Genomic DNA, 13,008 nt, shown 5'->3' on the forward strand with positions numbered 1-13,008 from the left:
AACAGTGACAGTAGTTGTTTTCAAAGTTTTTCCCACAATTACAACGGTCATATGCTTGCGTTTATCAAAGTGGGGGGAGAGTGAGAGACCTCTCCCTTTTCCCTCTGTGAGCAAAGTGGGGGGAGAGTGAGAGACCTCTCCCTTTTCCCTCTGTGAGCAATGTGGGGGGAGAGTGAGAGACCTCTCCCTTTTCCCTCTGTGAGCAAAGTGGGGGGAGAGTGAGAGACCTCTCCCTTTTCCCTCTGTGAGCAATGTGGGGGGAGAGTGAGAGACCTCTCCCTTTTCCCTCTGTGAGCAATGTGGGGGGAGAGTGAGAGACCTCTCCCTTTTCCCTCTGTGAGCAAAGTGGGGGGAGAGTGAGAGACCTCTACCTTTTCCCTCTGAGCAAAGTGGGGGGAGAGTGAGAGACCTCTCCCTCTTCCCTCTGTGAGCAAAGTGGGGGGAGAGTGAGAGTGGGCAGTGAAACGGGGACGGAGCAGATACAGGACAATGACATGTTAGTACATGCTGCTAATGGCTAAATAGTTAATTAGCCAGACTAGGCTATACACTTACTCTAATTGAAAGTATATTGTATCAAGTGTGCCCTCTTAATATTGGCACCCTGGGTAAATATGAGGAGAAATGTCTGAACAAATTCTTTGCTGTTTATCCTCTTGGTCGTCATTCAAAAATATTCATAAAATCAAACATTTAATTGACACACAGGTCAAGTTCCCATAGTCATCCATCACTGTGGGAAAGAACCGAGATTACAGTAATAATGTGCCACAAAACGATGTTGAGCTGCACAAATTAGACAATGGCTATAAGAAAATAGCTCAACGGTTGAAAATGCCCATTTCCACTATCATGGCAATAATTAAGAAGTTTAAAACAACTGGAGATGTTAACAATGGACCTGGAAGAGGACGTGGGGCTATTATTGTCCCCACACACGGTGAGGAGGATGGTTTGAGTGGCCAAAAAATCTCCAAGGATCACAGATGGAGAATTGCAGACAGTAGTTGGGTCTTGGGGTCAGAAAGTCTCAAACTACGATCAGACGCCACCTACATGACCACAAGTTGTTTGGGAGGGTTGCCATAAAAAAGCCTTTGCGGTCTTCAAACAACAAACTCAAGTGTCTACAGTTTTCCAAACGGTACTGGAACTTTCAATGGGACCGGATTCTATGGTCAGATGAGACCAAAATATATAGATTTTTGGAAATAAACACCAGAGGTGGGTTTGGTGTAGCCAGATAGATAGATACAGTGCCTTGCGAAAGTATTCGGCCCCCTTGAACTTTGCGACCTTTTGCCACATTTCAAGCTTCAAACATAAAGATATAAAACTGTATTTTTTTGTGAAGAATCAACAACAAGTGGGACACAATCATGAAGTGGAACGACATTTATTGGATATTTCAAACTTTTTTAACAAATCAAAAACTGAAAAATTGGGCGTGTAAAATTATTCAGCCCCCTTAAGTTAATACTTTGTAGCGCCACCTTTTGCTGTGATTACAGCTGTAAGTCGCTTAGGGTATGTCTCTATCAGTTTTGCACATCGAGAGACTGACATTTTTTCCCATTCCTCCTTGCAAAACAGCTCGAGCTCAGTGAGGTTGGATGGAGAGCATTTGTGAACAGCAGTTTTCAGTTCTTTCCACAGATTCTCGATTGGATTCAGGTCTGGACTTTGACTTGGCCATTCTAACACCTGGATATGTTTATTTTTGAACCATTCCATTGTAGATTTTGCTTTATGTTTTGGATCATTGTCTTGTTGGAAGACAAATCTCCGTCCCAGTCTCAGGTCTTTTGCAGACTCCATCAGGTTTTCTTCCAGAATGGTCCTGTATTTGGCTCCATCCATCTTCCCATAAATTTTAACCATCTTCCCTGTCCCTGCTGAAGAAAAGCAGGCCCAAACCATGATGCTGCCACCACCATGTTTGACAGTGGAGATGGTGTGTTCAGGGTGATGAGCTGTGTTGCTTTTACGCCAAACATAACGTTTTGCATTGTTGCCAAAAAGTTCAATTTTGGTTTCATCTGACCAGAGCACCTTCTTCCACATGTTTGGTGTGTCTCCCAGGTGGCTTGTGGCAAACTTTAAACAACACTTTTTATGGATATCTTTAAGAAATGGCTTTCTTCTTGCCACTCTTCCATAAAGGCCAGATTTGTTGTCCTATGGACAGAGTCTCCCACCTCAGCTGTAGATCTCTGCAGTTCATCCAGAGTGATCATGGGCCTCTTGGCTGCATCTCTGATCAGTCTTCTCCTTGTATGAGCTGAAAGTTTAGAGGGACGGCCAGGTCTTGGTAGATTTGCAGTGGTCTGATACTCCTTCCATTTCAATATTATCGCTTGCACAGTGCTCCTTGGGATGTTTTAAAGCTTGGGAAATCTTTTTGTATCCAAATCCGGCTTTAAACTTCTTCACAACAGTATCTCGGACCTGCCTGGTGTGTTCCTTGTTCTTCATGATGCTCTCTGCGCCTTTAACGGACCTCTGAGACTATCACAGTGCAGGTGCATTTATACGGAGACTTGATTACACACAGGTGGATTGTATTTATCATCATTAGTCATTTAGGTCAACATTGGATCATTCAGAGATCCTCACTGAACTTCTGGAGAGAGTTTGCTGCACTGAAAGTAAAGGGGCTGAATAATTTTGCACGCCCAATTTTTCAGTTTTTGATTTTTTAAAAAAGTTTGAAATATCCAATAAATGTCGTTCCACTTCATTATTGTGTCCCACTTGTTGTTGATTCTTCACAAAAAAATAGTTTTATATCTTTATGTTTGAAGCCTGAAATGTGGCAAAAGGTCGCAAAGTTCAAGGGGGCCGAATACTTTCGCAAGGCACTGTATGTAGAAAAGTACCTCATCCCCACTGTGAAGTATGGTGGTGGGTCGTTGATGTTGTGGGGCTCTTTTTCTTCCAAAGGCCCTGGACAACTAGTTAGGATACATGGTATCATGGACTCCATCACGTACCAGCAGATATTAAATACCTGACTGCCTCTACTTGGAAGCTTAAACCTGGCCGTGGTTGGATCTTCCAGCAGGACAATGAACCAAAGCACACAAAATCAACACAAAAACTGTTCACTGACCACAGAATCAAGGTTTTGCCATAGCCGTCCCAGTCCTCTGACCTAAACCTCATAGAAAACCTGTGGGATGAGCTGAAGAGGAGAATCTACAAGCGTGGACCTGGGAATCTGAAGGATCTGGAGAGATTCTGTATGGAGGAATGGCCTCAGATCCCTTGTCATGTGTTCTCCAACCCCATTACGCATTATAGGAGAAGACTCAGGGCTGTTATCTTCAGAAAAGGGAGGTTGCAGGAAGTATTGAATGAAGAGGTGAATATTTTGAATGAAAGAGGATAAAAAATAGACATTATTTTCACAGCCCATTTTGCTCATATTTACGGGTGCCAATATTAATGGGCGGCAGGGTAGCCTAGTGGTTAGAGCGTTGGACTAGTAACCGGAAGGTTGCAAGTTCAAACCCCCGAGCTGACAAGGTACAAATCTGTCATTCTGCCCCACTGTTCCTAGGCCTTCATTGAAAATAAGAATTTTGCGACACAACCCTGTACCCACACCGGTCCTCTGTGGATTAGAAGTCATGCAACACAACCCTGTACCCACACCGGTCCTCTGTGGATAAGAAGTCATGCAACACAACCCTGCACGTACACCGGTCCTCTGTGGATAAGAAACCATGCAACACAACCCTGTACCCACACCGGTCCTCTGTGGATAAGAAACCATGCAACACAACCCTGTACCCACACCGGTCCTCTGTGGATAAGAAACCATGCAACACAACCCTGTACCCACACGGGTCCTCTGTGGATAAGAAGTCATGCAACACAACCCTGTACCCACACGGGTCCTCTGTGGATAAGAAACCATACGACACAACCCTGTACCCACACCGGTCCTCTGTGGATAAGAACCCATGCAACACAACCCTGTACCCACACCGGTCCTCTGTGGATAAGAAGTCATGCAACACAACCCTGCACCCACACCGGTCCTCTGTGGATAAGAAACCATACAACACAACCCTTTACCCACACCGGTCCTCTGTGGATAAGAAACCATACAACACAACCCTGTACCCACACCGGTCCTCTGTGGATAAGAAACCATACAACACAACCCTGTACCCACACCGGTCCTCTGTGGATAAGAAACCATACAACACAACCCTGTACCCACACCGGTCCTCTGTGGATAAGAAACCATACAACACAACCCTGTACCCACACCGGTCCTCTGTGGATAAGAAACCATACAACACAACCCTGCACGTACACCGGTCCTCTGTGGATAAGAAGTCATGCAACACAACCCTGCACGTACACCGGTCCTCTGTGGATAAGAAACCATACAACACAACCCTGTACCCACACCGGTCCTCTGTGGATAAGAAGTCATGTTTTAGCCTTGTGCTTGATGTAGCTTACCTTGTGTTAGCCTTATAGTTAGCTTTGTGTTACAGGCTTCCTCTCTCAACTCTCAACTCAACTGGCAAATGAGACGAGCCATCAGTGGAGTTAGCATTAGCCTCATCCGCTAGGCTAATCAGGCCATGGTATGCCTGGTTCATATTGACAGTGTGATTTAAAACCCCTAGGCCCAGCAGCTATAGTGTGGGGATAAGAGCATTATTACCTCAAGGCACAGGAACAAGAGGCATTTATCAGACTGTGGTGTAGTGATATTACTGTGTGCTATTCCTCCCCTGTTCATTGGTTGTGTGTATGTAGGCTACTCTATGCCCCTATTTGATGTGAGACATGTATTAGCGGTCTTGATTTAGAAGTTTTGTGCATTGATTAGCTAAACTTAAACCAAAACAAAAGCCCCAGGCAGGCCTGAACATGGGCCTACCACTACACCACTATGCAGGCTGCTCTGCTCCCATAATACATCCTCATGGCCTGGGGTGGCCTGGCATGACCTGGCCAGTGCTCAGGCAGGGTAGTGATGTAAATAAGCTTAGCAGCAGGCCTCAGTCATGTGACCACCAACACAGGCACTTAACTGTCAGATCACAGACTGGGAGAAAGGGGTGATAGATGCTGGGTAAGACAAGCTGTCCTGTTTCATAACTGACTCTGTCTGGGCTGGGGACAGGGTTAGGTAGGTGAGACAGACTAGAATTAGACTGCTGTTCTACTACCTGCTGGGCATGGGTGGAGAAGTGAATGCGGATTGGCTTTGAGGAGGGGGCATAGACTTTGGCTACTGACTTCGTCTTTCCCCAAGAAAAAGTTGTGCCGATCAGTTGAAGAAACCCTTTGTCAAGGTCCAAATCTAACAAAACATCACAAAATGTCCTCAATATATGCACAAACTGTTCCAAACTGTTTCGGCTGTGAAATATGCAGACTCCTTTAGACTGAGTGCTACGGCCAACTGTCTGGAATGTAAACACAGTGTGTCTCCCCTGCCTGCAGAGTATTGTAAACACAACTGTCTGGAATGTAAACACAACTGTCTGGGATGTAAACACAGTGTGTCTCCTCTGCCTGCAGAGTATTGTAAACACAACTGTCTGGAATGTAAACACAACTGTCTGGATGTAAACACAGTGTGTCTCCCCTGCCTGCAGAGTATTGTAAAAACAACTGTCTGGATGTAAACACAACTGTCTGGATGTAAACACAGTGTGTCTCCCCTGCCTGCAGAGTATTGTAAACACAACTGTCTGGAATGTAAACACAGTGTCTCTCCTCTGCCTGCAGAGTATTGTAAACACAACTGTCTGGAATGTAAACACAACTGTCTGGGATGTAAACACAGTGTGTCTCCCCTGCCTGCAGAGTATTGTAAACACAACTGTCTGGGATGTAAACACAACTGTCTGTGATGTAAACACAACTGTCTGGGATGTAAACACAGTGTCTCTCCCCTGCCTGCAGAGTATTGTAAACACAACTGTCTGGATGTAAACACAACTGTCTGGGATGTAAACACAGTGTGTCTCCCCTGCCTGCAGAGTATTGTAAACACAACTGTCTGGGATGTAAACACAGTGTGTCTCCCCTGCCTGCAGAGTATTGTAAACACAACTGTCTGGAATGTAAACACAGTGTCTCTCCTCTGCCTGCAGAGTATTGTAAACACAACTGTCTGGATGTAAACACAACTGTCTGGGATGTAAACACAGTGTGTCTCCCCTGCCTGCAGAGTATTGTAAACACAACTGTCTGGGATGTAAACACAGTGTGTCTCCCCTGCCTGCAGAGTATTGTAAACACAACTGTCTGGATGTAAACACAACTGTCTGGGATGTAAACACAGTGTGTCTCCCCTGCCTGCAGAGTATTGTAAACACAACTGTCTGGGATGTAAACACAATTGTCTGTGATGTAAACACAACTGTCTGGGATGTAAACACAGTGTCTCTTCCCTGCCTGCAGAGTATTGTAAACACAACTGTCTGGATGTAAACACAACTGTCTGGATGTAAACACAGTGTGTCTCCTCTGCCTGCAGAGTATTGTAAACACAACTGTCTGGATGTAAACACAGTGTCTCTTCCCTGCCTGCAGAGTATTGTAAACACAACTGTCTGGAATGTAAACACAACTGTCTGGATGTAAACACAGTGTCTCTCCCCTGCCTGCAGAGTATTGTAAACACAACTGTCTGGATGTAAACACAGTGTCTCTCCCCTGCCTGCAGAGTATTGTAAACACAACTGTCTGGAATGTAAACACAACTGTCTGGAATGTAAACACAACTGTCTGGAATGTAAACACAACTGTCTGGGATGTAAACACAGTGTGTCTCCCCTGCCTGCAGAGTATTGTAAACACAACTGTCTGGAATGTAAACACAACTGTCTGGATGTAAACACAGTGTCTCTCCCCTGCCTGCAGAGTATTGTAAACACAACTGTCTGGATGTAAACACAGTGTCTCTCCCCTGCCTGCAGAGTATTGTAAACACAACTGTCTGGATGTAAACACAGTGTCTCTCCCCTGCCTGCAGAGTATTGTAAACACAACTGTCTGGAATGTAAACACAACTGTCTGGAATGTAAACACAACTGTCTGGAATGTAAACACAACTGTCTGGGATGTAAACACAGTGTGTCTCCCCTGCCTGCAGAGTATTGTAAACACAACTGTCTGGAATGTAAACACAACTGTCTGGATGTAAACACAGTGTCTCTCCCCTGCCTGCAGAGTATTGTAAACACAACTGTCTGGATGTAAACACAGTGTCTCTCCCCTGCCTGCAGAGTATTGTAAACACAACTGTCTGGATGTAAACACAGTGTCTCTCCCCTGCCTGCAGAGTATTGTAAACACAACTGTCTGGAATGTAAACACAACTGTCTGGAATGTAAACACAACTGTCTGGAATGTAAACACAACTGTCTGGGATGTAAACACAGTGTGTCTCCCCTGCCTGCAGAGTATTGTAAACACAACTGTCTGGAATGTAAACACAACTGTCTGGATGTAAACACAGTGTCTCTCCCCTGCCTGCAGAGTATTGTAAACACAACTGTCTGGAATGTAAACACAGTGTCTCTCCTCTGCCTGCAGAGTATTGTAAACACAACTGTCTGGAATGTAAACACAACTGTCTGGGATGTAAACACAGTGTGTCTCCCCTGCCTGCAGAGTATTGTAAACACAACTGTCTGGATGTAAACACAACTGTCTGGGATGTAAACACAGTGTGTCTCCCCTGCCTGCAGAGTATTGTAAACACAACTGTCTGGGATGTAAACACAACTGTCTGTGATGTAAACACAACTGTCTGGGATGTAAACACAGTGTCTCTCCCCTGCCTGCAGAGTATTGTAAACACAACTGTCTGGATGTAAACACAACTGTCTGGGATGTAAACACAGTGTGTCTCCCCTGCCTGCAGAGTATTGTAAACACAACTGTCTGGGATGTAAACACAGTGTGTCTCCCCTGCCTGCAGAGTATTGTAAACACAACTGTCTGGATGTAAACACAACTGTCTGGGATGTAAACACAGTGTGTCTCCCCTGCCTGCAGAGTATTGTAAACACAACTGTCTGGGATGTAAACACAACTGTCTGTGATGTAAACACAACTGTCTGGGATGTAAACACAGTGTCTCTTCCCTGCCTGCAGAGTATTGTAAACACAACTGTCTGGATGTAAACACAGTGTCTCTCCCCTGCCTGCAGAGTATTGTAAACACAACTGTCTGGATGTAAACACAGTGTCTCTCCCCTGCCTGCAGAGTATTGTAAACACAACTGTCTGGATGTAAACACAGTGTCTCTCCCCTGCCTGCAGAGTATTGTAAACACAACTGTCTGGGATGTAAACACAACTGTCTGGAATGTAAACACAACTGTCTGGATGTAAACACAGTGTCTCTCCCCTGCCTGCAGAGTATTGTAAACACAACTGTCTGGGATGTAAACACAACTGTCTGGGATGTAAACACAGTGTCTCCCCTGCCTGCAGAGTATTGTAAACACAACTGTCTGGGATGTAAACACAGTGTGTCTCCCCTGCCTGCAGAGTATTGTAAACACAGTGTGTCTCCCCTGCCTGCAGAGTATTGTAAACACAACTGTCAACATGGTGAAGTGAGGTGGACAGGTCTTTGCCTGGTTTTGTTTTGTTTACAAATACGCCATTTCTCTCTGCAGGTCCCTCCCTCCTCCTTCCCTCCGTCCCCCGGCAGGTGGCAGGCAGCAGGTCGCCATGGAGAACTCGTCTGTGGCGTCAGCATCCTCAGAGGCTGGCAGCACGCGGTCGCAGGAGATTGAGGAGCTGGAGCGCTTCATCGACAGCTACGTGCTGGAGTACCAGGTGCAAGGCCTGCTGGGAGATAAGAACGAGGCAGACCTGGACGGAGACAACAAGCCCCAGTCCCACATCTCACAGGTTCGCTAAAGCTGAAAGGGATCAGATCCAACATGGCTACAGTAATGATAAGGGTCATGGCTGATGAACCAGAGCCAACATGGCTACAGTAATGATAAGGGTCATGGCTGAAGATTAAGATCCAACATGGCTACAGTAATGATAAGGGTCATGGCTGATGAACCAGAGCCAACATCGCTACAGTAATGATAACGGTCATGGCTAAAGATTAAGATCCAACATGGCTACAGTAATGATAAGGCTCATGGCTGATGAACCAGAGCCAACATGGCTACAGTAATGATAACGGTCATGGCTAAAGATTAAGATCCAACATGGCTACAGTAATGATAAGGGTCATGGCTGATGAAGCAGAGCCAACATGGCTACAGTAATGATAAGGGTCATGGCTGAAGATTAAGATCCAACATGGCTACAGTAATGATAAGGGTCATGGCTGAAGATTAAGATCCAACATGGCTACAGTAATGATAAGGGTCATGGCTGATGAACCAGAGCCAACATGGCTACAGTAATGATAAGGGTCATGGCTGATAAACTAGAGCCAACATGGCTACAGTAATGATAAGGGTCATGGCTGATGAACTAGAGCCAACATGGCTACAGTAATGATAAGGCTCATGGCTGATGAACCAGAGCCAACATGGCTACAGTAATGATAACAATCATGGCTAAAGATTAAGATCCAACATGGCTACAGTAATGATAAAGGTCATGACTAAAGATTAAGATCCAACATGGCTACAGTAATGATAACGATCATGGCTAAAGATTAAGATCCAACATGGCTACAGTAATGATAACGATCATGGCTAAAGATTAAGATCCAACATGGCTACAGTAATGATAACGATCATGGCTAAAGATTAAGATCCAACATGGCTACAGTAATGATAAAGGTCATGACTAAAGATTAAGATCCAACATGGCTACAGTAATGATAACGATCATGGCTAAAGATTAAGATCCAACATGGCTACAGTAATGATAACGATCATGGCTAAAGATTAAGATCCAACATGGCTACAGTAATGATAACGGTCATGGCTAAAGATTAAGATCCAACATGGCTACAGTAATGATAAGGGTCATGGCTGATGAACCAGAGCCAACATGGCTACAGTAATGATAAAGGTCATGGCTGATGAACCAGAGCCAACATGGCTACAGTAATGATAAGGGTCATGGCTGATGAACCAGAGCCAACATGGCTACAGTAATGATAACAATCATGGCTAAATATTAAGATCCAACATGGCTACAGTAATGATAAAGGTCATGACTAAAGATTAAGATCCAACATGGCTACAGTAATGATAACGGTCATGGCTAAAGATTAAGAGCCAACATGGCTACAGTAATGATAAAGATTAAGATCCAACATGGCTACAGTAATGATAAAGATTAAGATCCAACATGGCTACAGTAATGATAACGGTCATGGCTAAAGATTAAGATCCAACATGGCTACAGTAATGATAAAGATTAAGATCCAACATGGCTACAGTAATGATAAAGATTAAGTTCCAACATGGCTACAGTAATGATAAGGGCCATGGCTGATGAACCAGTGCCAACATGGCTACAGTAATGATAAGGGTCATGGCTGATGAACTAGAGCCAACATGGCTACAGTAATGATAAGGGCCATGGCTGATGAACCAGAGCCAACATGGCTACAGTAATGATAAGGGTCATGGCTGATGAACCAGAGCCAACATGGCTACAGTAATGATAAGGGTCATGGCTGATGAACCAGAGCCAACATGGCTACAGTAATGATAAGGGTCATGGCTAAAGATTAAGATCCAACATGGCTACAGTAATGATAAGGGTCATGGCTAAAGATTAAGATCCAACATGGCTACAGTGATGATAACGATCATGGCTAAAGATTAAGATCCAACATGGCTACAGTAATGATAATGATCATGGCTAAAGATTAAGAGCCAACATGGCTACAGTAATGATAAAGATTAAGATCCAACATGGCTACAGTAATGATAATGATTAAGATCCAACATGGCTACAGTAATGATAATGATCATGGCTAAAGATTAAGAGCCAACATGGCTACAGTAATGATAAAGATTAAGATCCAACATGGCTACAGTAATGATAAAGATTAAGATCCAACATGGCTACAGTAATGATAATGATTAAGATCCAACATGGCTACAGTAATGATAATGATCATGGCTAAAGATTAAGAGCCAACATGGCTACAGTAATGATAAGGGCCATGGCTGATGAACTAGAGCCAACATGGCTACAGTAATGATAAGGGTCATGGCTGATGAACCAGAGCCAACATGGCTACAGTAATGATAAAGGTCATGGCTAAAGATTAAGATCCAACATGGCTACAGTAATGATAATGATCATGGCTAAAGATTAAGATCCAACATGGCTACAGTAATGATAAAGATTAAGATCCAACATGGCTACAGTAATGATAATGATCATGGCTAAAGATTAAGAGCCAACATGGCTACAGTAATGATAAGGGCCATGGCTGATGAACTAGAGCCAACATGGCTACAGTAATGATAAGGGTCATGGCTGATGAACCAGAGCCAACATGGCTACAGTAATGATAAAGGTCATGGCTAAAGATTAAGATCCAACATGGCTACAGTAATGATAATGATCATGGCTAAAGATTAAGAGCCAACATGGCTACAGTAATGATAAAGATTAAGATCCAACATGGTTACAGTAATGATAAAGATTAAGATCCAACATGGCTACAGTAATGATCATGGCTAAAGATTAAGTTCCAACATGGCTACAGTTATGATAAAGGTCATGGCTGATGAACCAGAGCCAACATGGCTACAGTAATGATAAGGGTCATGGCTGATGAACTAGAGCCAACATGGCTACAGTAATGATAAGGGTCATGGCTGATGAACCAGAGCCAACATGGCTACAGTAATGATAACAATCATGGCTAAATATTAAGATCCAACATGGCTACAGTAATGATAAAGGTCATGACTAAAGATTAAGATCCAACATGGCTACAGTAATGATAACGGTCATGGCTAAAGATTAAGAGCCAACATGGCTACAGTAATGATAAAGATTAAGATCCAACATGGCTACAGTAATGATAAAGATTAAGATCCAACATGGCTACAGTAATGATAACGGTCATGGCTAAAGATTAAGATCCAACATGGCTACAGTAATGATAAAGATTAAGATCCAACATGGCTACAGTAATGATAAAGATTAAGTTCCAACATGGCTACAGTAATGATAAGGGCCATGGCTGATGAACCAGTGCCAACATGGCTACAGTAATGATAAGGGTCATGGCTGATGAACTAGAGCCAACATGGCTACAGTAATGATAAGGGCCATGGCTGATGAACCAGAGCCAACATGGCTACAGTAATGATAAGGGTCATGGCTGATGAACCAGAGCCAACATGGCTACAGTAATGATAAGGGTCATGGCTGATGAACCAGAGCCAACATGGCTACAGTAATGATAAGGGTCATGGCTAAAGATTAAGATCCAACATGGCTACAGTAATGATAAGGGTCATGGCTAAAGATTAAGATCCAACATGGCTACAGTGATGATAACGATCATGGCTAAAGATTAAGATCCAACATGGCTACAGTAATGATAATGATCATGGCTAAAGATTAAGAGCCAACATGGCTACAGTAATGATAAAGATTAAGATCCAACATGGCTACAGTAATGATAAAGATTAAGATCCAACATGGCTACAGTAATGATAATGATTAAGATCCAACATGGCTACAGTAATGATAATGATCATGGCTAAAGATTAAGAGCCAACATGGCTACAGTAATGATAAAGATTAAGATCCAACATGGCTACAGTAATGATAAAGATTAAGATCCAACATGGCTACAGTAATGATAATGATTAAGATCCAACATGGCTACAGTAATGATAATGATCATGGCTAAAGATTAAGAGCCAACATGGCTACAGTAATGATAAGGGCCATGGCTGATGAACTAGAGCCAACATGGCTACAGTAATGATAAGGGTCATGGCTGATGAACCAGAGCCAACATGGCTACAGTAATGATAAAGGTCATGGCTAAAG

The 13,008-nt window shown here is 43.6% G+C and overlaps 1 protein-coding gene across 1 annotated transcript in view; it reads left to right on the plus strand.

The window, feature by feature from the left end:
* ctif (CBP80/20-dependent translation initiation factor) overlaps window positions 1-13,008 on the plus strand; it is a 192,740-nt gene that overhangs the window by 31,227 nt on the left and 148,505 nt on the right. Inside the window, exon 3 of the mRNA XM_036937075.1 lies at window positions 8,673-8,910. Coding sequence (XP_036792970.1) covers window positions 8,728-8,910 — 183 coding nt within the window. The 5' untranslated portion in view covers window positions 8,673-8,727. The remainder of the gene's footprint in view (window positions 1-8,672; window positions 8,911-13,008) is intronic.

The sequence above is a fragment of the Oncorhynchus mykiss genome, chromosome 12, assembly GCF_013265735.2.
Source record: "Oncorhynchus mykiss isolate Arlee chromosome 12, USDA_OmykA_1.1, whole genome shotgun sequence".
In the NCBI taxonomy this organism is placed as follows: domain Eukaryota; kingdom Metazoa; phylum Chordata; class Actinopteri; order Salmoniformes; family Salmonidae; genus Oncorhynchus; species Oncorhynchus mykiss.